At 38.0% G+C, this 25,917-nt stretch overlaps 4 protein-coding genes and 4 non-coding genes across 8 annotated transcripts; 2 read left to right on the forward strand and 6 right to left on the reverse strand.

Annotated features, from left to right (window-relative positions):
* Positions 1-2,082: 2,082 nt before the first annotated feature.
* Positions 2,083-3,034, reverse strand: W04A4.3 (DUF19 domain-containing protein; the record flags this gene model as incomplete). Its single annotated transcript, NM_060997.1, has 2 exons — positions 2,083-2,263; positions 2,766-3,034. The coding sequence occupies 2 exons, from the start codon at positions 3,032-3,034 to the stop codon at positions 2,083-2,085; spliced, it is 450 nt and encodes a 149-aa protein (NP_493398.1).
* Positions 3,035-3,804: 770 nt separating this feature from the next.
* Positions 3,805-6,215, forward strand: W04A4.2 (CW domain-containing protein). The gene is made up of 8 exons (NM_060998.4): positions 3,805-4,180; positions 4,567-4,775; positions 4,817-4,925; positions 4,973-5,005; positions 5,216-5,427; positions 5,470-5,581; positions 5,630-5,841; positions 5,889-6,215. The coding sequence occupies exons 1-8, from the start codon at positions 4,090-4,092 to the stop codon at positions 6,006-6,008; spliced, it is 1,098 nt and encodes a 365-aa protein (NP_493399.3). The 5' UTR covers positions 3,805-4,089; the 3' UTR covers positions 6,009-6,215.
* Positions 6,216-6,966: 751 nt separating this feature from the next.
* W04A4.6 (NFACT-R_1 domain-containing protein) lies at positions 6,967-9,254 on the reverse strand. The gene is made up of 2 exons (NM_001026494.3): positions 8,999-9,254; positions 6,967-7,355 (listed from the first exon to the last, which is right to left on the reverse strand). The coding sequence occupies exons 1-2, from the start codon at positions 9,237-9,239 to the stop codon at positions 7,039-7,041; spliced, it is 558 nt and encodes a 185-aa protein (NP_001021665.1). The 5' UTR covers positions 9,240-9,254; the 3' UTR covers positions 6,967-7,038.
* A 5,098-nt stretch (positions 9,255-14,352) lies between these two features.
* Positions 14,353-24,622, reverse strand: Y6B3B.1 (Titin-like; the record flags this gene model as incomplete). Its single annotated transcript, NM_060999.4, has 11 exons — positions 14,353-14,763; positions 15,072-15,156; positions 17,371-17,457; positions 17,508-21,518; positions 21,563-21,760; positions 21,815-21,937; positions 21,985-22,062; positions 22,170-22,910; positions 23,556-23,642; positions 23,689-23,772; positions 24,551-24,622. 11 exons carry the CDS (start codon positions 24,620-24,622, stop codon positions 14,597-14,599), a joined length of 5,733 nt encoding a protein of 1,910 aa, NP_493400.3. The 3' UTR covers positions 14,353-14,596.
* On the reverse strand, positions 15,254-15,332 carry W04A4.8. The gene has a single exon (NR_050689.1). It is a non-coding gene; the product is annotated as an Unclassified non-coding RNA W04A4.8 (non-coding RNA).
* On the forward strand, positions 15,254-15,347 carry W04A4.7. The gene has a single exon (NR_050688.1). It is a non-coding gene; the product is annotated as an Unclassified non-coding RNA W04A4.7 (non-coding RNA).
* On the reverse strand, positions 23,164-23,214 carry Y6B3B.12. Its single transcript, NR_050690.1, has one exon. It is a non-coding gene; the product is annotated as an Unclassified non-coding RNA Y6B3B.12 (non-coding RNA).
* On the reverse strand, positions 24,314-24,403 carry Y6B3B.13. The gene has a single exon (NR_050691.1). It is a non-coding gene; the product is annotated as an Unclassified non-coding RNA Y6B3B.13 (non-coding RNA).
* Positions 24,623-25,917: the final 1,295 nt, after the last annotated feature.

Genomic DNA, 25,917 nt, shown 5'->3' on the forward strand with positions numbered 1-25,917 from the left:
AATTATATGAAATTCAAATACAAACAATATGAACTACGCATTGAACGAAACAAAGCAGTTTGAAGCTGCATTAAGGAACGGCGCTTTTAAGTGTAAACTTGTGACGGTGGGTATACATTTTTTGTACTTAAATTGTTCAAAAACCTTCATTTAGTCAATTGGTGAAGTTTCAAAAACTTTGTGAATCTAGTTTTTGAAAAAATTTAAAATTTGTGGCAATTTCACCGATTTTTCGTGAATTTCCGAGCTAAAATGGAAAAATTCAATGTGAACTTGTGACGGTGGGTATGAATTTTTTGCTCACAATTTGATTATAACAGTCTACTGAGTAAACTGGTGAAATTTTAGAAAATTTGTGGATCTAGTTTTTGAAAAAAATTCAAAAATGTGCAAGTTTTGACGCATTTTCCTAATAATTACCTAATAAATCGAATTTCCACATTTATTTAGGAAAATAATCGTTTTTTATGTGATTTATTCGTTTAAAAAACAATTTTTTGTATATTTTTGTAGTTTTGATCCATTATAATGTCTTATTAATCGATTTTCAATGACATTAAAAATTTAAATTCAAATTTCGCGCGCTTTGCCGCGACCATGGCCTAGGATTCTCACTTTTCACTTTTCTCTAGGCCAGATGTACCAATTTACACGCCGATTGCAATGCTAAAGGAAAATGTAGTGATGAAGCTTTCAGTTTCTATGCGGACACTTTTACGGCTAACTTTTGTGGAACACGTATGAATAAAAGTATGCCTGAAGAGATATCATAAACTAAAAATCATTATCGTTTATTCCAGAAGAAATGCAAAGCAACTGTGGCTCAAAGACTGCAACGAAGAATGGAGAACTGTGGCCCACTTCTTGGATGATCTTAAATACATTATCCAAATTCACAAGTCCCGATGATATTGCAGTGCTCTACGTTGGAAGAAAGAACATGAAAAATTTAATATTTGAAGTGAAATTTTATCGTGAAAGTGGAGTAACTTGGAAAATGACAGCGATGAGTGCGGAGGACTGTTCTTAAATTTAATAAAATATCTTGAAAGCATTATTGCACAATGAGCCATGAATATGTCTGTTACTAATAATTCCATTTTGGGGTTCATTAATCTACACCAAAAAGGTAAATAGCTCTCTTGTACAAAACCCTCTACTGTTACCTCCAATTTAAACTCAAGAATTGTTTATTTAGAATAAAACCTCATTTATTGACAAAAACCGTCAGTTTTCATAGATTTTAGACTACAAACTACACTTTTAAAGTCCTGAGTCGCCTCCCAGCTTCGAACTCCGTTGATCTGGATCCAAGGAAGCGTCTGAAAAAAAAAGTGTCGACGTGCCTGCCTACTGCCTAGGCAGGTAAACCTACTATTGTATCATTATGAGGAAATGGTTCATAGAGGAGAAGTTGCTCGCCTTCGGAGGTTTCAGAGCAGTTTTTAATCCTGAAAGAACGTATTTGGTAGGCAGAATTAGGTAAACAAGTAGGCATGCAGGCAGGTAGGCGGCCACAAAAAGGCAAGTAGGCAGGTAGAATGAATAGACAGAATTAGGTAAAGACGGAAAAAGGCACATATAGGCACGTAGGAAGTCAGGCATAAGTAGGGAGAAGACAATATACATAGAAAATGGCATAGGTAGACCAGTATGTAATTATGAAGGAATACGAAAGTAGGTACGTTGGTAGGCATGTAGGCAGAAACAAAAATAGACACGTAGGTAGGCAGGCGTAGGTAAAATTGTAAGCAGAAATATCTAGACACTTATGCAGTCATGAATAGTTACGCATTTAAGTCAGTAGGCAAATATAGGCTAGACATAAGCATGCAGGTAGGCTAATGTAGGTAGACTCGTAGGCGGTGTAAGTAAGTAGGTGCCAGGTATGTCGGCAGTCAGGAATAAGTAGGCCGGAAGGCAAAGGTAGCCAGGCAGCTGACAGTCACAAATAAAAATGTAAGCTAGTTATACGCATATAGGTAGGTGCGAATGCTACATAGTATGCAGAAACTAGCAAGCAGTCGTAGGCAAACACGTAGGTAGGTAGGCATCGGTAGGCAGGCATGCTAAGGTAAGTTATTACAAAGTTTGCAAATTCCTTGGTTGGAGACAATCCAGAGCCTTTCCAAACCATTGCTTTCCCTGAATACACTCCAAAACCGCGAGAATCTCGAAATCCGTAACATTTCTCGAGTATTTTTTTGTACAACACTGAAGCTTGTTCAGTTGACACTCCAACCATCCATTTTCACACGTGGCCCTGTAAATATGTACTTTTGAGAAGGCTAAACGGGGGGGGGGGGGGGGTTTATTTAAATATATTTTCAGAATTTGGACCATATTCAAAAAGGCATTCATTGAGAAAATATAGAATCAAAAAATTGCAAGCTAAAAACCACAAACTACAAACTACAAACTACAACATAACTACATTTTCAGACTCATTCACATCAAATTTGAATTTAACATACCGTATTTCCTCTATTAGTCTGGCACCCGTCTATGTAATTTTGAAACGTTATATCTTGATTCATTTTAAAGATATCAATATATTATCAATTACGAAATGATAGAAAAAGAACTAACAAATATATTATTAGTTGACAATTTTTGAATACGACAAACGGTAACTGAGATATAAGCTGTCAAAGTTGAATAATGAGGTACAATACTAATAGAGGAAAATGTAGTGCACCTATATTATCTCGTAAAAGCTCTAAAAATGCTCTAAAAATGCTCCAAAAGTGCCCAAAATAACTCACACAGCTGTTCCATTACCCTTTTTCTGTCCAATCGACAAAGGATGATAGACCATCTTCAAGTTCTTCGGACCCTTCTTCGCCGTTAAATTCCCCAAAAACGGCGCCAGCTGAGTTCTGAACCATTTTGTTGTAAGAGCACACTTTGCGAATCCAGTGATATCAATAATATCTACATGGATTTGCTGAACAGGTGTGAATATTGTTATAATTAGGATGACGGAGTAGATCATAACCATTGTCACGAAAATTGACTGTTTGGCGGGTTTCATGGTGGTTGAGAGGAGTTTGAAGGAGGGGAAACTGGGAAGGGATAGTTTTCTCAGGTTTTATGTTATCATCGATACTTGTACATATACACATACTTTGTAGTTCGTAGTGTGTTGTACTTCGGAGGTTTAATAAAGGTTTAATTAATGTTTAATGTTGTTTAATGAAACATTGAGTATGTAGATGAAGATCTGTGTAACTGGCGGTGTTTATATTTTCCTAGTGTGATTTTTTAGCAATGCCTGGCAAAATGACCGATTTTCCTTTTGTGAAAAACTATATACCGTATATTCCCTATCAGTATGCCCCCCCCCCCCCCCATCAATCGATTTTGTCGGTTTATATTTCAGCGGTTTGAGAAGATTTTTTGTTACCTTAAAAAACCATAGCATAACAATAGATTTGAAAAAAAATATTGTCGTTTGAATTGTTGTAATACGATCAAAGACAATAAAGATATTAATGAAAATTCATTTGAATGATAATTGATCAAATTCTTAATTCTGCACAAGTTGATTAATTGCTGCAGTTTCCTTAGATGTTTGAACTATTGATTTCGTACGCGATTCCGTACCCTTCTTCCTAAATTCCTAAACCATTGCTCAACTGCACTTTGATCCCATTCAGTTGACAAAGTGCATTCCTTCCAATCCAATCAACCATGTTGTTTCTCCCCTATTCCTCTTCACTTCTTTACCATCTCTCCTTCCATTTGGTTTACTCCGCCCACCTCCTCTAGGAGTATAAAAGCTCCCCCGTCCAAGAGGACGGTACAGTTATCGTCAAATCAATTCTTCCCCAACTCTTCAATTCTTCACCATCTCTTCTCTTGTTCACTCTTCAATTCTTCCCCATTCCCATATTCCATTGTATCTGTTATTCCTCGAATAAAGTAACTCTGAGCTAATCTCAGAGGTTAGAAACCCCACTGTCCATCTGCACATATTATTTAGATTTCCTTCCTGATTTTATTTCCTATGTGGTTATGATAATTAATACATTATTTGCATATTCAATTTTCTAATGGAATATCTCCGATTGCTTATCATTCTGCACAATGGTGCTTCTATCACTGCTCGTATTCATATTTTCAATAGCTATTTCCTTTTCCGATGGTTGTGTGACAATCGGAAGTTTTGAGCCACGTCGTGAGTTTCTTTACTAATGGGGTTATTCGAGTAGTGTCGTGAAATTAAAAAGTGTATTTCAATACACTTTTTGCCTTATTCAAGTATCTTCTATAACATGTATTTCAATACAGTTTGTGACGTAATTTCGCGACATTTCTCGACATTATGCGACAACCAGAAAGCGGACAACTGAATGAAAAACAGAGAGAAAGGTGCCCCCGCAGGGTGAAAATCCACACAATTTGCCGTCGCAGAAGAACAATTCTGATAAAACCACTGTGGAAAAATGTCGAGAAATGTCACTACTTGAATAATTCCATAAGGAAACTTTTTTCACGGAATGCTGTGAAGCTGCCTAGCCTTACTAATCTTACACGACTGACCCGAATACAGCAAAGTTTCAGCGGCATGTCAATGCTCGTCCCGCGAATTGTCCGTAAATGACCTTTATTATGATTTGGAAAGACATCCATTCGCGAAGACTGCGATATCTTTCGCAAATGACCGGGCTTTATGGGCAGGTGGTTTCGGAGACTGCTGGCAGTCACTGAGTTGTAAAACCGAGTACAACAATCACACCATTGTTATTTTTGACCCAACAACTGCAATAATGGTTTGACTAGTTGAGTGATGTACATTTTATTAGTATTCCAGACATCATCCGCCAGTATTAATGCAACATGTGATCCTTACAGTCAGACATGGGACATTGTTGGCAGTGGGCTCAGAGCTCGACGGCTTTGGGCAATGTGTGTTAATTTTGGTATGTGATAATTGATCTGCCGCACACATAAAAACTTGAACGTTTAGATTTTCCGGTCTTCACAACGCGAGCGTCCCCGGGTAAATTTTCACTTGAAAGTTAAACAATGTAACCTTAGATAATATAACTATAACAAGGCAATAATTTATTTAGAGCTAGATTTTTTTTGGGATTAACACAATTTATTTCTACATAAGGGTTACAAGTCTTGATAAGAAAAAAGATAATATAAAGGTTTAAAGCATAGTCTTAATTTCTACTACACCACATTTAAAAATCAATATCTTCAGCAGCTGACTGCGATTGTGCTAATTACCTGACAACACCTTCCGATGTAAGAGAACACACTATTCATTACAAGGACTATCATCGCCTGATTGCACATTCAAATGTGACAAATATTACAAGAACACAGTCATATAATGGATGCGTGAGAAGACATGACTGTAATATCGAAGATGGGAAGACCCTTCTTCTGTTCCATAATGATCAAGTTTACCAGGTATTGAGAATCTACTGAACACATTGAATTATAGAATTTCAGTCTTCTTCCGGCGATTTCCAGTTTGAATGTCCTGACTACACTTGGAGTGTTTCTGAGAACTGGGTGCCTGCATACCAGCTATTCTATCTCATGGCAGTTTGTGTTCAAGATTGTAAGTATTTAGAAATCTTAAAGAGTACATGATATTGACCACTTTCAGTGAAAGAAAATTTAGAATCTCCTGCACCGACCACCTGCCAATGTGAACACTTTTGGTCGGATACTGCTAGCATTGAAGGATGGTCAGTGTTAAACTTGTATTTTTATTCGGAAGTTAGTGAGAATCAGTGCTCTTGGAGAGTATCTTGTGTTGAATTAAAATATAATGTAAACTCAACTGCACAGCTAGAAATTGACGGGGAATTTTATGTGGTATATCTTTGACCCAAGAGATTTTCTATAACCTTATACATATTTAGAAGGATGAATTCCAATTGGAATGTGATATTGGTTCAAACACATGGAAGAGTGTTACTTATTCTGATGGAAGTGCCAGCAATGTTGATCAAGTTGGATTTGCCTGTATTAATAAGAAATAATTCTAATTTCCTTTTGCATTCATTTACATATAAAACGTTTTTTATCATGCAAGAACTACATTTAAAAACTATGCTATGTAACCTCTAAATAAAAAGGTACAGTTTGTGCACATGTACATATGTATATGTACATGTATTTATATATATTCATAACATATATCCACAATTATTGTTTATTGAATGAAAAATAGATGATTAACTCAAACAGAAAAAAAATGTGCATGCATTTTGTTCAGATATTGCCCAAATTTTTATACATGTTCGCTCGATTCTAGGACACCATGGTTGAAATAAAAATGAAGGTTCAACACATCAGGGGAGATTGCTTTATATGAACAATGATCGCAAATGTATAGCCCTCTGCAAAATAAAATAGTTAGGGAAACGTTTGAAAACAAGTGATTATAATACCCTCCAGTTTCAAATTTAATTCAAATTAATTCATAACTATTTTAGGCCAATCACACCAGGAAAATTTTACGAAAAATGACTGAAAATCAATTTTCACTTATTTTTCATGTTTATCAAGATAGGAAAAAATTAATAACCTAAGTGTGGGATCGAACCCCGGTCGTGTGACTGGAAGAACTGGGAAATCGCACTGCGCCATTCGTGCAAAAATTCAAAATTTTCCGTCATTTGTTTCAGAGTTTGCCCTTAAAATTTTTCCTTTTCCAAGTGTATGCATATAAAAAGAAACTCCTGTGTGAATGTAAAATTTCACTTTTATTTTCTCAAATGACAAAAAATCTTTAAATATTCTGATTTTATAGAATTGTGAAAACTCATCTGGAAATCGCTGAAAATCGAATTCAATGAGAATCCCAGAATAATCAAGGCTAGAAAAAAATATTTACCGCTTCTAGGAATCGAACCCAGGTCGTGTGATTGATAGACCTGGAAAATCCCACTGCGCCATTCGTGCATTTTCTCCGAAAATAGTCGAAAATCAATTTTTTTTTCATCAAAAATAAATTTATGATATTAAAAAAAAGATATGACAATCAGAGAACATTAAAAAAATAATAATTTAATCTAAAGTAACAACTTCCACACTTTTCACAACGACCTCCGGCTTCTCCTTTCTTGGCAAATTGCCAATTCCATACTTTTTCAGGTTTTCAGGTATCGCGAATTCAACTTTCGGACTTTTATGTGATTTCATGAATTGTTTAACAGCTTCTTTCCTACTCGAACTTTTCCCAAATGTCGCATTCATCCGACTCGTCGCACTTTTTCCCGTACTCTCGTCCTTGTTGAATACAATTGCTACGTTTCCTTTATTTTGATGGAATAATCCGTTTGTGAGCACAAAAAGCAATTCCTCGTGTGATAGGTCCCTGTGTGCTGGAATAAAAATTTGTGAAAAAAATAGTTTCCTATTTTTCATCAATAACTAGTTGTTGTTATCCTAAAACTAAAAAAAAAAAGTTCAATTCTAAATCATTAATTTTCAGCAAGTTCCAGCAATTTCCATAAATTTTCAAAAAAAAGTCCAAATGGCTCAGTGCGATTTTCCAGAACTACCAATCACACGTCCGGGGTTCGAATCCCCACTGTGAAAACTTTCTTTCTCAAGCTGTAATTGACATGAACTATCGTTAAAATTTGATTTTCAGTAATTTCAGCTGACTTTTTAAAATTCTGTTCGAATGGCTCAGTGCGATTTCCTAGAACTACCAATCACACGACCGGGGTTCGAGCCCCCACTGTGGAAATGTTCTTTTTCTAGCTATAATTCACATTAAGTACTATTAAAAATTTAACTCTCAGCAATTTCCAGCCATTTTCAAAAATTTGCACAATTGGCGCAGTGCGGTTTTCCAGTTATACAAATCAAACGTCCGGGGTTCGAGTCCCCACTGTGCCATATCCTTTTTGCAACTTCATTAAATTAAGTGCTAATAAATTTTCTATATAGCTTTGAAGAATTAAACGAATTTCGAGTTAAAAAAAAAAAATTTTTGAAAATTATTCTTGCAAAACTATACCCTTTTCCTATTTTCCAATTCACATTTTCCTCAATGTTTGCAATTTACGAATGTCTGTCTCCCTCTAACCCACATAAATTGCACATTTCATTTCTCATTTTGAAATGAAGCCCAAAATGAAAAATTGAACTTTTTTGGAAATCTTCAATTAAAAAAAAAACAAATTTTAGAGTAAATTCTGCGTTCAAAAACAGTTTGCTAGCATAAAAACGACTTGCACAAATTTTTCGTCGCAGTGGGGACTCGAACCCCGGTCGTGTGATTGGTAGATCTGGAAAATCGCACTGAGCCATTTGGGATAATTGCTGAAAATCGGTAAAAATGAAATTTTAATAATATCCAAGGTTAATCTCACAGATAAAAAAAATTAGCCACAATGGGGACTCGAACCCCGGACGTGTGATTGGTAGACCTGGAAAATCGCACTGCGCCATTCGTGCATTTCCACTAAAAATGCCGAAAATCGATTTTTTTTTTCTTTTCCAAATCATTTTTCCGACTCATTAAAGTTTATATATCTATGTCTATGTACCCCCTCCTACCCACCATCAACACACTGGTCAGGTGTCTAACAGATGAGGGGATGGCTCAGTGTAATGTGCACATATCGGCTCTTTTTTCTGCGACCCATTGGGTACCATTCTGTATCCCTCTCGGTCCAACAGATGTAGAGAGGAACATGAGAACACGCAATTTTTTGAGAATTTGACGAAAAAAAAAAAAAACTTTTTTTTTTGGGAAATTTTTGGCATTTTCCACTTTTCCGGGAAATTTTCAGCTACTGGCAATAGAATTTTCAGACTCAGCACCCTTCAATTAGTCTAATTACACTTTGGAAAAAATTTTGCCACAATGGGAAGTCGAACCCCGGTCTTGTGATTGGCAGCCCTGGAAAATCGCACTGCGCCATTCGCACATTTTTTTTCTGAAAATCGTCCAAAATCAAAATTTCAAAATGCTATTCTACTTATTTTTAGTTTCTAATCACAATAAGCTTACCATCAACTCTGTGCAACCACTCAAACATGCATAAATTCTCCAAAATCGTCGGCAGCTTCTTCCTCCGCTCCCGTTGCAGCGCTTTTCGCCGTTTTTCCAGCCGAATTGTTTGACAAAACGGGCGGTACTGTACATGGGCGTACGGAGTGCAGTCCACTTCTGTGTCCGTATTCCTTACAGGTGGAAGTGGGGCCCGGCGGAACATTGTTAGATTTGGTGCTGTATTTACTGTAGATGACATGGTTTTGCTCTAAAATTTTATGTTATAAGTAAGTGGACGGAAATTGAAAAAAGTTCGTGGAATCAGAAGGAATTAGTATTAATTTCCAGAAAATCTGAAAAAAAATTCCATTAGAGAGCCTGAAAAATTTTTTAAAAAACCAGATTTGGGGGGGGGGGAGGTTTAAAAGGGGCGTGGTTTCAATATGGTGTGGGCGGAGCTTAGTGCAAGTAAATAAAAAAATTTCAAAAAAAAAAAAACAGAAAACTAAAATTAGGTAGTTTATTTTTTAAAAATTCAAAAAAAAGACACAAAAGGGGCGTGGTATAAAACTGGGCGGAGCCTAAAAAAGGTGTGGCTTAGATATAATTTTTCCTAAGTTTTGAAGAAAAAATTTTTGTTTGAAAATAAAAATCTTTTTAAAAAATCATTGATCCTGTGACAAAGGGGTTTATTTTATTAGAAAAGGCGCGGAGCTTATTTTAATTTTGAAAATTTTTATACGAAGAAATTTAAAATATTTCGAAACAAGAATATAGAAAATTTTAATTCAAAAAATTTCCAAAAAGTGTCAGAAAATGGGCGGGGCCATAAAAGTGGCCGTGGTCTTTCACATTGTGGGCGGAGTCTATTTTATAGATACAATTTTGAAAAAAAAATTGAAATTGAAAAATTTATTTTTCGAAATAATGTAGATCTAAAATTGAAAATTTATTTTTAAGTTCTAAAAAAGATGTAGCCAAAAAAAGTGGGCGTGACCTAAATAATGTGGGCGGAGCTTATTTCTAAGGATATTTTTGAAAAAAGAAAATAAACTTGAAAATTTCAAATAGTTCGAAACAAGAATTTATTGAAAAACAGGATTTAACTAAAAAACGTGTCAGAATACGGCGGAGCCAAAAAAGTAGGCGTGGTCTGAAAATAGGCGGGGCTTAAATAATCAATTTTTTTTAAAACATTTATTTTCTAAAAGAATGTAGATTTAAAAAAGTCTTAAAAATTGAAATTTCATTTCTAAAAGTGTCAGAAAGGGGCGGAGCCAAAAAAGTGGGCGGGGCTTAACAACTTGGGATTCTAATTTCAAAAAATTGGAGTAAAAGTATAAATGATATCCACCTGACACATGAAGCCAAAAAAAAAGTAGGCGGAGCCTCAGAGCCCTGGGTCCAAATGAGAGAGTGCAGAGAAAAAGAGCGGGAAAGTGCAATAAATCGGGGAGGCGAGAGAGTATGGGAAAATGAGAGAGTGTGAGAGAGAAATAGAGAAAAAGATAGAAGGTGTGTGTATGAGTGTATATGCAGCTTGATGAGTCAACAACTTTTTCATTACGGAAATTGCAAAAACGGTGTTGAATTCCGGGAACGAGCAATTGTCCATGTTGAACTACATTTTTGGTCCAAAAATATCAAAAATTTACCTAAAATTGGGAAAAAATCAATTAAAAGCCATTTTTCGAAAAAGTTGTTCAAGTGGCGCAGTGGTATTTTTCAGGGCTATCAATCACAAGACCGGGGTTCGAGTCCACATGGTGGTCTATACTTTTCTTTCGCAGTTAGTATTGCTAAAATTTTGTTAAAATTGAATTTTAGCTATTTTGTGATACTTTGTCCGAGTGGCGCAGTGCGATTTCGCAGGAAATCCTTTGCAATCACAAGGCCGGGGTTCGAGTCCCCGCTGTGGCAAAATTTTTTTTGCAATGTGTCATTAGACTAAATTAAGCATTTTAAGCTCGAAAAAATAGTTTTCAGATATAATAAATCAAAGAAAACATGGAAAAAACTTTAAAATTTTAGAGTTCAACTCTAAAAATCTCGCAAACAAACATCCGAAACTTTATTTATACCTATACCTATACCTATACCTATACTTATACCTATACCTATACCTATACCTATACCTATACCTATACCTATACCTATACCTATACCTATATCTATACCTATACCTTTACCTATACCTATACCTATACCTATACCTATACCTATACCTATACCTATACCTATACCTATACCTAAACCTATTCAGATTTTGAATTAACACAAGAACTGAGTATGTACTAACTGAGCAGATTTGTATGCCAAATTCTATAATCCTTTCTCTTTCTGGATATAATAAATCTCGTGACTTTCTCCATTTTCTCATACAAATCATGTTAACATATATCAAATATGTGTGCACGTACACCAAAGTTCACACTGATTACAGAGGAGATTGAGAGAAATGAGGCAGGTAAGCAAAAGGGCAGTTTTTTAAAATGGAAACTGACAAGCAAAATAGGTATAGGTATAGGTATAGGCATAGGTATAGGTATAGTTATAGGTATAGGTATAGGTATAGGTATAGGTATAGGTATAGGTATAGGTATAGGTATAGGTATAGGTATAGGTATAGGTATAGGTATAGGTATAGGTATAGGTATAGGTATATCTTAGGTGCAATCTTCAAAAATATATGGAATTATTGATATAGATTTTCTGAAAAAGCTATTTCCAACAAAAAAAGATTATAGCCTCTACATGTATACGTGATAAAGTCAGAATATTCGAATGTCATGTGAGAAAATCAAAGTGTTATTTTACATTCACACAGGTGTTTCTTTTTATATACATAACTTATTTCCAAAGAAAAGTTAGGGGAAAATTTTGAAAAAATGACGAAAAAAATTGAAATTCAGCACGAATGGCGCAGTGCGATTTCCCAAGGCTTCCAGTCACAAGACCGGCGTTCGAGCCCACACTTTGGTTATTAATTTTTACCTATCTTGATAAACATGAAAAACAGGTGAAAATTGATTTTCAGACATTTTCGGTAATTTTGCATAAGTGGCTCAGTGGGATTTTCAAAGACTGCCAGTCTGAAGGCCGGGGCTCGAGGCCACACTCTGGCAAATATTTTTTTTCCTGCTGTTGGTAACGCTAAAATTATGCCTTATTTGATTTTCAGCCATTATCTAAAATATTGTCTGAATGGCGCAGTGGGGTTTCGCAGGAAATCTCTTATAATCACAAGACCGGGGTTCGAGACCCCGCTGTGGTAAAATTTTTTTTCAAAGTGTTCATAGACCAAATTAAACATTTTGAATTGGAAAAAGTAACTTTCAGAAGTCAAAAACCAAAGAAAATATGGAGAAATCAAAAAAAATTTACACTTCTAAAATTTAACTCTAAAACCTCGTCATTTTACCTAAACTGTCACATTTCACTGACAAAGTACACTGAAACATGATATTTCTACGATTTTAAGCGTTTTTGCAGAATGTGTTCAAGTGGCGCAGTGGGAATTTCCATGGAACCCCTTCCAATCACAAGACCGGGGTTCGAGCCCCCGCGATTGCGCATCATTTTTTCAAAATGTTAATAGACTAAAGTAAGAATTTTAAGCTTGAAAAAAGTAATTTTTGTTAGTTCCAAACGCCAAAAACGAGAGAAACTGTATGAAAAATGAAAAAAAAACCAATTCCTAGGAAAATGGAAAAGAAAAGGGGAAAAAAGTGGTGAATAATGGAAAATGAACAAAAAAGTGAAATATATTTGACTGTGTGTGTCCCCACACTTTATGACACCTGGGACACCCTATCCGACCATTTTCTCTGCGTCTCCATAGCCTATGAGGTATCTACACCGGCCCTATTATCACTTTATCATTGTTCTTTTTCTTATCAATGGGACATGTTTGCGCAATGACTTTTTGTGCTATTGGAGCTCTGATTGGGAAGGATTAAAAAAAAAACATTTTGGAAAAAAAGTGAAAAAATAAATTTGAAAAAAAAATTTTTTTTTTTGGAAAAATGAACAAACTTTAAACATTTGTATCTCTAAAAGTAACAAAGCTATTCAAATTTTTTCAACTAGAAAAATGTTTAAAAATATGTGATTAACATTGTGTTAATTAAAATTTTTGAGTAACGTTGTTGGTTTTAGAGATATGAGAGTTTGAAGTTTTGAAAAATTTGAGAAAAAATTGATAGCTTTTCAGGCTTTAAGCCTCTATATCTCTATAACTAAAGAAACTATTTAATAAATTTTAATTGATAAATTAATATACATAAAATTTGCCACATTTTGATAATTGACAACTTTTCAACGAAACGTTTAGTTTTTGAGATATGAAAGTTTTAAATAAATTTCAAAAAAAAAAAAAAAATTCAAAAATTTTTTTTTCTAAAATTTAATTTCATTTCAATTTCTATCAAAGGCCAACAAATTTCACTGATATTATTTTGTTAATCAGAATATACACCTGTCCTAATGCAAAATTCGTTAATAAAAGATTTGAGGACTCCTAATACCCTGCAGGTGCACTTTTTCGGAGGGCTTCAGGGCTTATTCGGCTCATAACGGTGATGGATTTATTATGAGGGAGATATAGAATAATTATTGGGTTGGAAAATAAAATAAAATGCACTTTAGAAGCAGGAATAGTATAGAAGGAAAAAAATTTTGGAATTTATTTTTCCATTTTAAAAATCTAGGTGAACGTTCACAAGCTTTATTTTTAAATTCAGCATACTTATATTAGTCTAAAACAACTTTACAAAAAATTATCCCCAACGCGGACTCGAACCCAGGTTCTTTGATTGTAAGGGATTTAGTGGAAAATCCCACTGCGCCATTTGGACGCGTTTTTGAAAAATTGTAAAGTGCCATAGAAAATGCAGTGGGAATCATTTTTAAAGTAATTTACATCTTTTGATCTAGCGGAGAATCATTAAATGATAATGAGCAAATTTTTGGAAAAACAATGGGAAGATTTTTTGGAATTTCTTGATTTCCGAGCGTTTAGAGTGGATTTTTTGAACTCAGCGCCTATTATCTAGTCTAATCGGAACTTGAAAAAGAATATTTGCCACCGCGGGGACTCGAACCCCGGTGTCGTGATTGGAAGCCCTGGAAAATCCCACTGCGCCATTCGGGCAACTTCTTGAAAAATGACTTAAAATTAAAAATTTCATTTTTTCCGGGTAAGTTGTAACAGGAGAAAATTTTTTAACCCAAGCGGGGACTCGAACCCCGGTCTTGTGATAGGTAGCTTTGGAAAATCCCACTGCGCCACTAAGACAACTTTTCGAAAAATGACTTTAAATCCATTTTTTCGCAATTTTGGGTATATTTCTGGCATTTTTTGATTGGTAAACTCATTAGCATGAGATTTATATACAATCAAATGGGTGAAAATGAGAAAAAAGTGAAGAAATTGGGGGAAAATTCAGAAAAAAAATTACTAAAAAAAGTTCGAAAAATACAAACAACAATAAAAATTCGATAATATATGCAGAAAAATTGAGTACAAGAAAATCCGACAATGGGCAAAATTGGTACGTGGGGGTGCCTTCTTATCAGCTATTTAATCGAATCACCAAAAAAAAGTGATAAGAGAAATCACTGTTCAATAGGGCGTATTTGCTCCAATCTTCGTGGAAATGGAAAATATTTTTCGAATATTTCCAGAATCCTCGGAAATCCTCCGATCTTGAAGATTTTCTCCGTGGAGAAATGGTTCATGGTGATCAGGAAGGCCATGAGCTCCGTGACCGTGATTCTGATGCCTGAAATGAGATTACGTTATTGGGGAAAAACAGAAAAAAAACTGCGCTAGTGGGGAGTCGAACCCCGGTCTTGTGATTGGCAGTCATGTAAAATCGCACTGCGCCATTCGTACAAATTTTTGCAGAAAGTGACAAACATTGGGTTTAACTAAATTTTCGGGTAATTTGTTGATAGAAAAATATCTGCCACAGCGAGGAGTCGAACCCCGGACGTCAGATTGGTAGACCTGGGAAATCGCACTGCGCCACTGGCGCAAATTTTTTCAGAAAATCACCAAAATCTTTTTTTCTGGAAAAAAAAAACAAACCTTCGATCCATTTGTCTGAGACAAAATTGAGGCAGCAGATAATCACGTGTTCTTCTCGATGAGCCAGCTCGGGAGGAGGGAGCATCTGAAATTTCAACTGTTTAAAAGTTTTTTCCCGATTGTTCAAATAAATATTGCGGTTTTTGAACTCAGAACCCTTTAATTAGTCATATAAGACTTTACAAAAAAAATTGCCACAAGGTGGACTCGAACCCCGGTCTTGTGACTGGTGGACCTAGAAAATCCCACTGAGCCATTCGGCCAACTTTTTGTAAAATGACTAATAATTAAAATTGGCCAAATTTTCGGGTATTTCGCACACAGATAAAAATATTTACCATGGCAGGGACTCGAACCTCGGTCTGCCAGGCAGCCTCTAATAAATGCCGAGTGTGGCGACTCCGCCCCTTTTTCGCGTTTTTTCGCGTTTTTTTTGGCTTGCGAAAAAATGTCACACTTCGTTTTCATTAATAACTCCAGAGCCGCGTGACTTCATGCTCTAATATTTGAAATCCTACTAGAAATATTTTGCCCCACAGTGGAGCAGAAAACGGCACTAAGTTCGGAGCAAAATTGAGCCCAGGACGGCTTTCCCCAGTTTGAAAAAATTTTTTCTTGCTCTTTTTACCCCCAAAAAAGCATGTTTTAATTGAATTAAAATTCGGGTTTTGCTCTGTTTTGTTTCAAACTCATGTGCAAGATACTACTCAGAGAGGTGGATTTTTTGAAAAAAAGTTTGAGTTCATAAGTGCAAATGGAAAAAAGTTGTGATAAAACAAAAGGCCAAAAAATGACATTTTGCCAAAAAAAAATTTTTTTCCCAAAAAGTCGTTTTTCGTCCGTATCTCAAGTTCTACTTCATCTTTTTTGATATTTTTTTTGTTTACCCCACGTACAAAAGTACGCTGAACACGATTTTTAACTCAGAATTAAGAAAAGTTCTATGAGTCGGCCGGGCAAGACGAATAAGTGCCAAATTTTGCACACTTTCCCATTTTCGTGAATCTACTTTGTCAATCATAACTCGGTCAGTTTTCAAGTTTTCTTAGTTTTCTAAAAAATGACGTGTAGGTCTCATCAAGACGCATCGAGACATATAAAATTTGTAAAAAGTTCAGTGGGAAAATTTTTCAAGAAAAAAATAATTCAAAAATTTTGTACTGGGGGGAGTGGTTTCCTGGGTCTCCTGAACATTTTTTCCACTAAAGTTTAGCGGAATGTATTTTTAATTCATAGTTTTTGATTTTATTTAATGAAAGATGAAGTTTCGTCGCGTTAGCAATGCTCTGCCAAGAGATATTATTTTTTTTAATTTTCAGGCCAAAACTTGTTTTCTTCTACATCTGTCTGTGTACAAGATATAGCCCTCCACTGTACGTCTCCTTTTTGGGAAACCAATAATGAGTACAATGCTGTAATAAAATTTTCAAAAATTAGGTTTCCCGCTGGCTTATCAATGATAAACGGTTTTCGAATGTCTTTCCCCAAATAGTCATATTTGAAAAAAGCGGAATCGAAAGACGACTTCCTCCAGAAATTTCCTTTCCCTACATCCCAGTTTAAGTTGTCTCTCGCATGGCCGAGTGGTTAGTGCGTATGACTGCAGAAATTTTGGTAGTTGGTTCAATTCTACCAAGTGACAAATTTTTTTGTTTTTTGTGAGTAATCGGGATTCGAATAGAAATACTCAATTTTATACAAAATATGGGTGCGTCTCCCCTAATATAAAGCCTCCTCAAACTTCAATCAATCAAAACTCAGCTTTAACTGATTCATCGGGTGCATCTGTTTTTGGTCAAACCGAACTCAAAAAACAAGAAGACTCCCATTGACCTACTGAAATTTTCACGAACCCTCTAACAGGTTCGAGGCGAAGCCGAGAGCCTACGCCCGGCAAGGGGACTCGCCTTACACCCCCTACAACTGGCGGGCCCGCAGGGCCCGCTAGTCTTGTGCGTGGAAGTCCTAGAAAATCTCACTGCGCCATTCGGCCAACATTTCAAGAAATGATTAAAACTCAAATTTTGCACAATTTTTGGGTAATTCGCATACGGAGAGAAATATTAACTATAGCTGGGAGTCGAACCCAGGTCTTGTGCGTGAAAGTACTAGAAAATCAAACTGAGCCATTCGGCCAAATGTTCATAAATTTATGTAAAATGACTAAAACTCAAATTTTGCACAATTTTCTAATAATCCGCATAAAAAGAAAAATATTAACTATAGCTGGGAGTCGAACCCCGGTCTTATGACTGGCGGACCTTAAAAATCCCACTGCACCATTCGGCAAAAATCATACCTTCTTTGCAGTCAAATCATGTGCCTCGATGAAGGCATAGAAAAAGTTGTACTCCCGAGCCTGGCCATGGTTATTGAGGATTTGGATCTGAAAATTTGAAAATAATTGGAAAATTTCCAAAAAAAAAAAACACTAACCAACTCCTCCTCAATAACCACCTCATTCCTGGCCCACATGACAGCTTGCCCCAGGATTTGGCCAACGAAGTCCACATTTTTCAAGAATCTGAGCTCGAGCTTCGAATCCCTGAAGCTCAGCTGCTCGAAGAGCTCCACAGCGAAGAGCCAGCTTGGAAGTTTTATGGCAACTCGGAGAGATTCTCCGAATCCTAGGCTCCAGATCATGTAATCCAAAAATTTATCCATGTCGACGAGTGGTTCGGTGTTTTGGCGGGGGCGGGGCAGGAATCGGGATATGGCAGGAGTAGGTAGGCACCGGAAGGCATGGTAGGCGGCGAGCTTCTGGAGATGGGCCTGGATTGCATTGGGCTTCTCTTCGGGTAAAAACGGCATTGGAGGACTTCTTGGATTCGAGGTATCGATCATCAGGTCGATTATGGAATCATCTGAAGGATGATGGTCAGCTTCAGAGCATCGACGACAAGCCTGAGCGGCTTCATGGGATCCCTGGGATCTTTCTTGTGGCCTCCGGTAAGGCCTGAAGCTGGGCCGACCAGAGGTTGGAAGCTTCAAAGGCCCTGAGTCTCTGATTGATCTACCATCATTAACACTGAGGCTAGGATCAGAGCTGCAGATAGGAAGATCCGAGGCACTGCTGGGTTGCTCTTCGCTAGGCTTCCAGATGCCATGGTGATCTTGCAGACGTTCTTGTTGATCCAAGATCTTTGAGTCCTTCCGAACTTCATGGGATCCGACATTGTCCACCTGAGGATCTGCTGATCTTCTTTGAAACGGCCCTAGAAGAGGCTTCTGACCTTCTCTTCGTCCAGGTTGTCTTGAGAGTTTGCCCTTCTTGATTGCTGGGGGCCCGACGGGATCGCCACTATCCTGTGGTGAGAGCGGCTCCTGCCTTTCCGTGGCTGCTGGAGATTCAGGAACTACCTGAGACACTTGAGGTTCTTCCGAACCCGTTTGGCAATCCTGATGTGATGCTGACAGCAGAGTTGCGATCCCTCCGATCCTCCGATCTCTCCGCTCAACTCCATCCTGGTTTGGCTCCAGGTGCTCCGCCTGATCCAATTGTGGTCTGCGAAGATCCTCCAAAGAATGATTTTGTCTCCGCAATTGCACCTCCTGCATTCGAGGATCTTTAACGCTTCCTGGACAATCCTGCATTGCGGACGAAGTACCCAGGCTTTCCAGCTCTTCTTCATCTTGACTAGGCTTCAGATCCATCCTGAAGGTTCTGAAGCTTCGCTGATCTTCTCCATCTTGTTCCGAGATCTCCTTGAGTAACTCCTTCTGAGCATCTAGTGGCATTTGGTGTTGTTCCAAGTTTGGCGACAAAGCTGCATCTCCTCCTTTTTCTGCGATCTTCAGACTTTGGCTAGGCTTTGAAGTTGTCCTGATCCTTGTCACTTGCGATCTGGCAGGATCTTCCGATTCTTCAGGTGTCGAGATCTTAGGCTTCAGATCTTCTCTGGCTATCTGTGATCTTGGATCCAATTGAGGAAGAAGCTCTCGTTTTTTCCTGCAGTCTTTATCTTCCGAATTGGGAGGATTTGTGGAATCCTGCGACGGCTGCTCTTCTGCGATCGAAATGTTCTTGACGATCTTCTTCAAGTCTGCCCTCAGATATTCTGCGGAGAAGCTTGAAGTGTCGCGCCTCTGCTCCTTCAAGACATGGTGGGGTCCGGCTGGAAGATCAGAGCTCATTTCAGAAGACACAGACGGCTGAGCTATCTCCATGTGATTCTCTGATCCCTGGTAGCTAGCCTTCTCCTGAATCAGCTCAACCAAATCTATACTGTGCTCCTCCGATCCTTTAACTATCATTAGATCCTGCTGGTTAGGATCTGTGCCCTTGTTGCCTGGATCTTCAGAACTTTCCAGCTTCTGATCCTTTGGAACTGTCACTTTGGGAAATTGATCCTGAGGCTTCTCGGCTTCCAATTTCTTGAAGGTGGTTTCAGTGTTGGGATCCTTGGCGTCATGGTCGTTAGCTGAAGCTTCAGAGTCAGGACTAGTAGCAAGCAGGATCCTTGTCTGATCTGTTCCAGCTACATCTTGAAGCTCTGGTTTCATCGGTTCAAAATCTTTGTTTGTCTCAGATCCTTGAACAGATCCCGTAGAATCATCTTGTCCAGGGATATTTCCTAGATTCTGGAAACCCTGATCTTCAACGATTTCTCCGATTCTCTTCGGACCTGCTTCCGACGACGCTGACGCTTCAGATGACTCACCGGAAGCATTAAAGATCAGAGGATCCTGATTTTTTATAGCTGCTTCAATGATCGGCTCGGATATCGGGGGATCCATGGAAACCTCAAAACAGGTAGGGATCCTGGATGTTGGATCAGACTGATCTTCAGATCCTTGAGTAGAATCTTGATCCTCTGAGGTTCTTGTAGCCGGCGGAGACGTAGAACACACGCCTGATCCTTGACCCAGGAGAACATCGGAACTAGTGAAATTGGACAATTCTTGATCTTCAGCCGAGCCGGATTTTGCCGGATCCCTGATCTTTGGTATGCCGTCGAATCGGATCTTCAAGCAGACCATTGTAGCTGATCCCTGATCCTTCTGCGCACCAGCATCCACTTCAGGATCCCTCTTTCTTTTCCTCCTCCTCACTGGTCCCAATTCAGCTGGGTATTCCGATCTTTCCGATATCTTTCTTCTTCTTGTATTCATCTGTGGTACCATCTCGGACGGGTCCACAACCTTCTTCCTCCTGCTCCATGTTTTCTTCTTCACGGGTTCAGGTGCTCCAGATGGTGCTCCAGATTGATCTCGTGGATCTTCTGATGCTTCCAGCTTTCTACCTTTTCTTCTCTTCCTAGCAGTTTCTGGATCCTCCATCATCCTTCCTCTTCTTCGTTTCTTTGGTGCCTGTGGTCCAGCAGCTACTGACAATTCTTCCCTAGAATCAGACAGATCTTCTGATGCTTCAGGTTGATCTTTCTTTTCAGTTTTAGCTACCACTTCTTCCATGGATGTTCTATCCCGATCCTCAAGCATCTTTCGTTTTTGAGTCCTTCTCGTCGGTTTCACATCACCTACCGCTGCTGGAACCTTCATTTTTCTCACATACTTTCTCTTGATTCGAATTGGAGGTGCTGGGTCTGCCAAGATCGGAGGATCCGTTGGATTCTGGGCTTCTAGGTTATGTTCAACTGGATTCTTAGGAGCCGGTGGAGATGGCTCCAACACATTGGGATCCTCTGTGCCCTTGCTCTCTGATCCATGGGCTGGGTGAACCATGCCTGCTTCCTGGGCCTGGTGATTCTTGGATTCTACCGATCCTTCTCGTGGAAGAATCTTCACCTTTAGTACCTGGTGATCTTTGGATTCTAGTGGTGAAGGATCTTTGCTCTCTGATCCTTGGTCTGGACGATCCATATTTGCGTCGATAACCTGTGGATCCTTGGATTCTTTGTCAGAATGGCTCTCTTTCGAATCGGTCGCCTGGAGATCACCTGATCTCTGGACTGAAGGAATTAGATTTGCTTCCGCGACCTCTGGATCTTTGGATTCTACTGATTCATCCTTTCCCTTGCCCAACTCCGGCGCCTGATCCTCTGATCCTTCTCCTGAAAGATCCTTATCTGCTTCCGACTTCTTCTGGTCTTTTGCTGAAGTCTCTTGCTCCGATACTTTCTGATCTTTAAGCTCTACTTTTTCCAGAGCCTCGTCCGAATCTACCAAAAGATCCATAAAATCTACAGAATCTGGTTCGACGTCTTCAGCTGTGGGATCATTGTGATTTTCCAACTCGTGGAGAGCTTCAGGATCCTTGCGATCTTCAGGTAGTTCAGTCACTTCTTCAACAACTTCTGTAACTGGATCTTCAATGAAATCCTGAACAGTCTGAGCTTCTCGTGCTTCCATCAGATCTTCGGACTCCAGTGCTGGATTCTGAGGGTGCATGTCATCCTGTATTTGAACCTCTTCAAGGATCTTGGGATCCTTTGCTATCTGGTCTTCAACAGCTGCAGCCAGTGGATTTTCGATCGGTTCTGCAGCATTCTGTAAGTAATTTTATGATTTGATGGGATCTTTGATGAGCCTACCGCATCCAAATTCTGAATATTTTCAGTGACATCCTGCATGTGGGACAGAGGCGTTGCGATTGTAAGATCTTCATGATCCAGTAGCTCAACTTCATCGTCTTCCTCAACTCGATTCTTGGATATTCCCTCCACCTGCACCTTAGGATCTTCCTCTACCTCTGCTGGCCGGCCTGGAAACTCCAGCTCCTCCAGATTCTCCTACAAGTTAGTGAAGAATGAATGAAAACACCAGAACATTTTCAGTAGACCAACCTGGAGGACCTGATCCTCGATCTTCCTCTGATCCTTCTCGGATTCTCCGATCTTTTCCAGCACCACCTGCTGTACCGATTCTCCGTGGAACTTTTGATCTTTAGTAGGATCCTGGAGCACAACCTGAAAGACAGATTAATTACACTCCTTTGATGATTGGTTAAGCTTACCTTTTTCGAAGTTTGATCTTCAACTGGTTCTTCAAGGATCTGAATTTTCGCTTGCACCGCCTGAAGATCATTGGAAGCCTGAAAAAAAACTATTTCGTTTGAAAATCGGAAAATCTGCTCAGCTGAACTTCCCCAGGCAAACTCCAACAGCTCTGGAAGGACTGACCTTCCATGAACAGTCTGACCTGGTCGATGGCCGAGTTTCCAGCCATGATCTCATGGATCCTCCGAGCATCGTAGCCTAATCTCTCGAGAAGCTTGCTGATAGCTTCCTGTCGAGCCCACGGAAGTTGGCGAGCAATCTCGTGAAGCACTAGTGTCACATGTCGGTTCGACCATGCAGTATCTGGGAAGTCTTTGAGAACTTTGAGATGAAGGATCGGTGTTTTAAGTATTGGGAAGGCGGTTAGAAGGTCGGTGGATTCTTGAGCAGTCCCAGCAGAAGATCCTGGGAAGTTTCTGAACAATTCCAAGGATCCAGGAAGCGCCGAGATTCCAGAAAAGTTGCAGAATCTCAAAGATCCCGTGGAGGACCCTGGCTGGAGGCCTGAGCCAACAGAGTCCCCAAAAGCACTTGCAGGAGTTCCATGGAAGGTTCCAGAACCTGAACGCTTGACGGATCCTGAACCAGGTCGTACAGAGGATGATCCAGAGGATCTTAATGGAAAGTTGAAGGTCCCTGACCCCATGGCTTGTATTGCAGAGCCAGAAGAGTTGAAAGATCCAGAAGATCCTGAGAAGTCAGGCCCTGTTTCCATCTCGTGAAACCAAAAAAGTGGATCATACACAGCTCCTACCGATCTTTCCGGGAGCATCGGAAGGTTCGATTGACTAGATTCCCCCGCCACAGACATGAAAGTTACAGGTCCTGAAGCATTGCCAAATCCTGGAGTGCTCAGGCTGGAACCCATTTGAGCTGGTGAGACCTGAAAATTAGAGTTAACGAACTGAGAAAGTTAATTAAGTGGTCAAGAAAAAAACTTGGACCTAGTGGGAATTGAGCCCCGGACTTCAGATTGGTGGACGTTGAAAATCACACTGAGCCATTGGAGTAAATTTTTAGGAAACTACTAAAAACCGATTTTCCCAGTGTGTTTAGATCAATCTCACTTAGAGAAAAATATTTGGCCTAGTGGGGACTCGAACCCCGGTCTTGTGATTGGAAGATCTCTGAAATCACACTGAGCCATTCGTGCAGTTTTTGTTGAAAACGTCGGAAAATCGATTTTTGCTGTGTTTACACACTAATCTTACTATAAGAAAAGTATTTGCCACTACCCGGACTCGAACCCCGGTCGTGTGATTGGTAGATTATCAAAATCACACTGAGCCATTTACGTAAATTTTCAGAAAACCAATAAAAATAGATTTTCCCAGTGTTTCCAAAGTAATCTAATCAATTGAACAGTTTTTGGCCTAGCGGGGAATCGAACCACGGTCGTGTGATTCATAGACCTGGAAAATCCCACTGCGCCACTTGGACACTTTTTTTTGAAAATTTCCCAAAACGTCCAAAAATAGTACAGAAAGTAATTTTTAGCAATTCTTAGCATATAAAACCCTCAATTTACCTGTTTGGGGGACACATCGACTTTGAGCGGCGCCATTTTTTTCATTTCTTCCAATTTTCTCTCCAACATGTCGTCGAGCACAAATTTCTGGAAAATTAATTTTTTTTTTTGAAAAAAGATAGTAGAAACTTACATTCTTTGATTTTTTGGTGGTTTCCTTGCTAACCGGGAACATTTTCAGCCCGGCTTCTAGAGACAATTCTCCTTTTTGAATTAACTGTAAAAAATCGATACTTGAAAAATTAAAAATTGATAGTTTTTGAAAATAACGGGTAATAATTGAGTGATTTTTTTTCAGAGAAAGGTTAAAATTTGATTCTCGGGGCTCCCAATAATTTTCTAGTACATTTTAGCACAGAATAAACTCAGAAAAAATTAATAGCCAGTACCCGGACTCGAACTCTGGTCTTGTGATTGCAAGGGAATAAATGGAAAATCCCACTGCGCCATTTGGACAATATTTTAAAAATTTGGTGAAAATAACTCAATTTTTGAAAAAAATCTGGATTTTCGTTAGTTTTTGAGAAAAAAAATCTCTAATTTTGAAAATTTCCGGAACATTTTTTTTAATTAGAAAAAAAACATTTTTCAGACAGACTGAACTAAAAGGAAAAAAATTGCCCATACCCAGACTCGAACCCCGGACTTGTGATTGGAAGGGATTTCATGCAAAATCCCACTGAGCCATTCATTAATTTTATAGAAAAATGCAAAAAATCGATTTTCTTTGATTCTTCAGACTAAAAAAAATAAAAGAAAATTATTGACTCTAGCGTGGACTCGAACCCCGGTCTTGTGATTGCAAGGAATTTGGTGGAAAATCCCACTGCGCCATTTGGACACTTTTTCAAAAACTGCTAGAAATATCGTTTTTCTTTTTGTAAAAAAAAGTTTTAATGCATATTTTTACAGTTTAAAATAGAAAAAATACAAGTTTACTACAACAAACACGGAAACCCCACGGAGAAACACCACAATATCCATTAAAACTCAACCTTGGCGACTTCTGCCACCGGTTTTGGATAAACAGCGATTAGAAACGAGTGAGGACAGAATTCTGCACACATATTTCTAGAAACCAGAGGAAATCTGTTTGGAAAATTGAAAAATGAGACAGGAAAGGTGCATAAGAAGTGAGACGAATTTGTTTATAGAGAAAAAGTGGACTGATAGGTGCAAATGTATACGTGCAATATTTATACATTCAGGGAAGAACTTTAAAGAGTAATTAATTAGTTGTGAAAGTTTCTAAAATCGAAATTTTGAAAAAAAAAAATTCAAAAAAAAAAACTTTTTTTCCGAATTTTTATTTTTGAAAAATGTTTTTTTATCGATTCTCCATCTCTTATTTTAATATTTCCCTACTATTAAAAACTAGTAAAAACTTATCACCACCACGCGTACTCGAACCCCGGTCGTGTGATTAGACCTGGGAAATCGCACTGCGCCATTTTTGCAAATTTTCAGATTATTTTTAGAAAAGTGTTGAAATTCATTTTGCAAGGTTTTGAGGCAAATCAGTGTAATAAAAATATTTCGGCACATTGGGGAGTCGAACCCCGGTCTTGTGACTGATAGACATGAAAAATCTCACTGCGCCACTTGAGAAATTTTTTCGGAAAATTGCTGAAAATTGCTAAAAACAAATTTTGACTATATTTTCAGAATAATCGCTCTCATAAAAAAAAATTCACCCTAATGGGGAATCGAACCCCGGTCTTGTGATTGGCAGCTCTCGGAAATCCCACTGCGCCACTTGGACAAATTTCCCTATTTTTACAGAAAATGACTAGAAATCGATATTGAGTCAAATATAGGACTAATTGAGACAAAATAGAAATTGTAAATTTTTCCCGAAAGTTTGAATCTTGCAGCTATTTCTTTGGTTACTTTTTTTTTGAAAATTCAAATTTTTTTGGAAATTTTTTTTTGAAGAATAAATGTTCAAAATGATGTTGTTTGTTTCATTCACTGTCAAAAAAATTCCACAAACACATTATCTGGTATGATTCATGCACACGGTGGTCCAACGAGAACAAAGAAATTGTAAAACATAGTGTAAACGAATATTAAACACCAAAAATTAGGAGAAAATTTTGGAACATCAAAAATTGCGTTCTTTTGCATAAAAAACAACCATTAACGTTGATTTTGTTTTGAATTTCATTAAAATTAATAGCTCCAATTAGTTCAAAGCTACTTTTAAACATGGTGCATCGATCGCTTTTGGCACATATCGGGGGCAATAAGACACCGAAAATATGGTGAGTCTGCAATTTTTTTTTTTTGAAATGATGAAGTGATAAATTGGCACAATTAGAAAAAAAACATTAAAATTTTAATTAAAAATTAAAAAAAAAAA

Source organism: Caenorhabditis elegans, chromosome I (genome assembly GCF_000002985.6).
Source record: "Caenorhabditis elegans chromosome I".
In the NCBI taxonomy this organism is placed as follows: Eukaryota; Metazoa; Nematoda; class Chromadorea; order Rhabditida; family Rhabditidae; genus Caenorhabditis; species Caenorhabditis elegans.

What these genes read in the sequence shown, in the direction of transcription:
- W04A4.2 (NM_060998.4), top strand. Translation starts at nt 4,090, where the DNA reads ATGGTGCTTCTATCACTGCTCGTATTCATATTTTCAATAGCTATTTCC. An exon ending in GGCAATGTGTGTTAATTTTG is followed by an intron (nt 4,926 to 4,972) that starts GTATGTGATAAT and finishes TTGAACGTTTAG; the next exon opens with ATTTTCCGGTCTTCACAACG. An exon ending in CACAACGCGAGCGTCCCCGG is followed by an intron (nt 5,006 to 5,215) that starts GTAAATTTTCAC and finishes CAATATCTTCAG; the next exon opens with CAGCTGACTGCGATTGTGCT.
- W04A4.6 (NM_001026494.3), bottom strand. Translation starts at nt 9,239, where the DNA reads ATGTCATCTACAGTAAATACAGCACCAAATCTAACAATGTTCCGCCGG. An exon ending in GTGGTTGCACAGAGTTGATG is followed by an intron (nt 7,356 to 8,998) that starts GTAAGCTTATTG and finishes TTTTTATTCCAG; the next exon opens with CACACAGGGACCTATCACAC.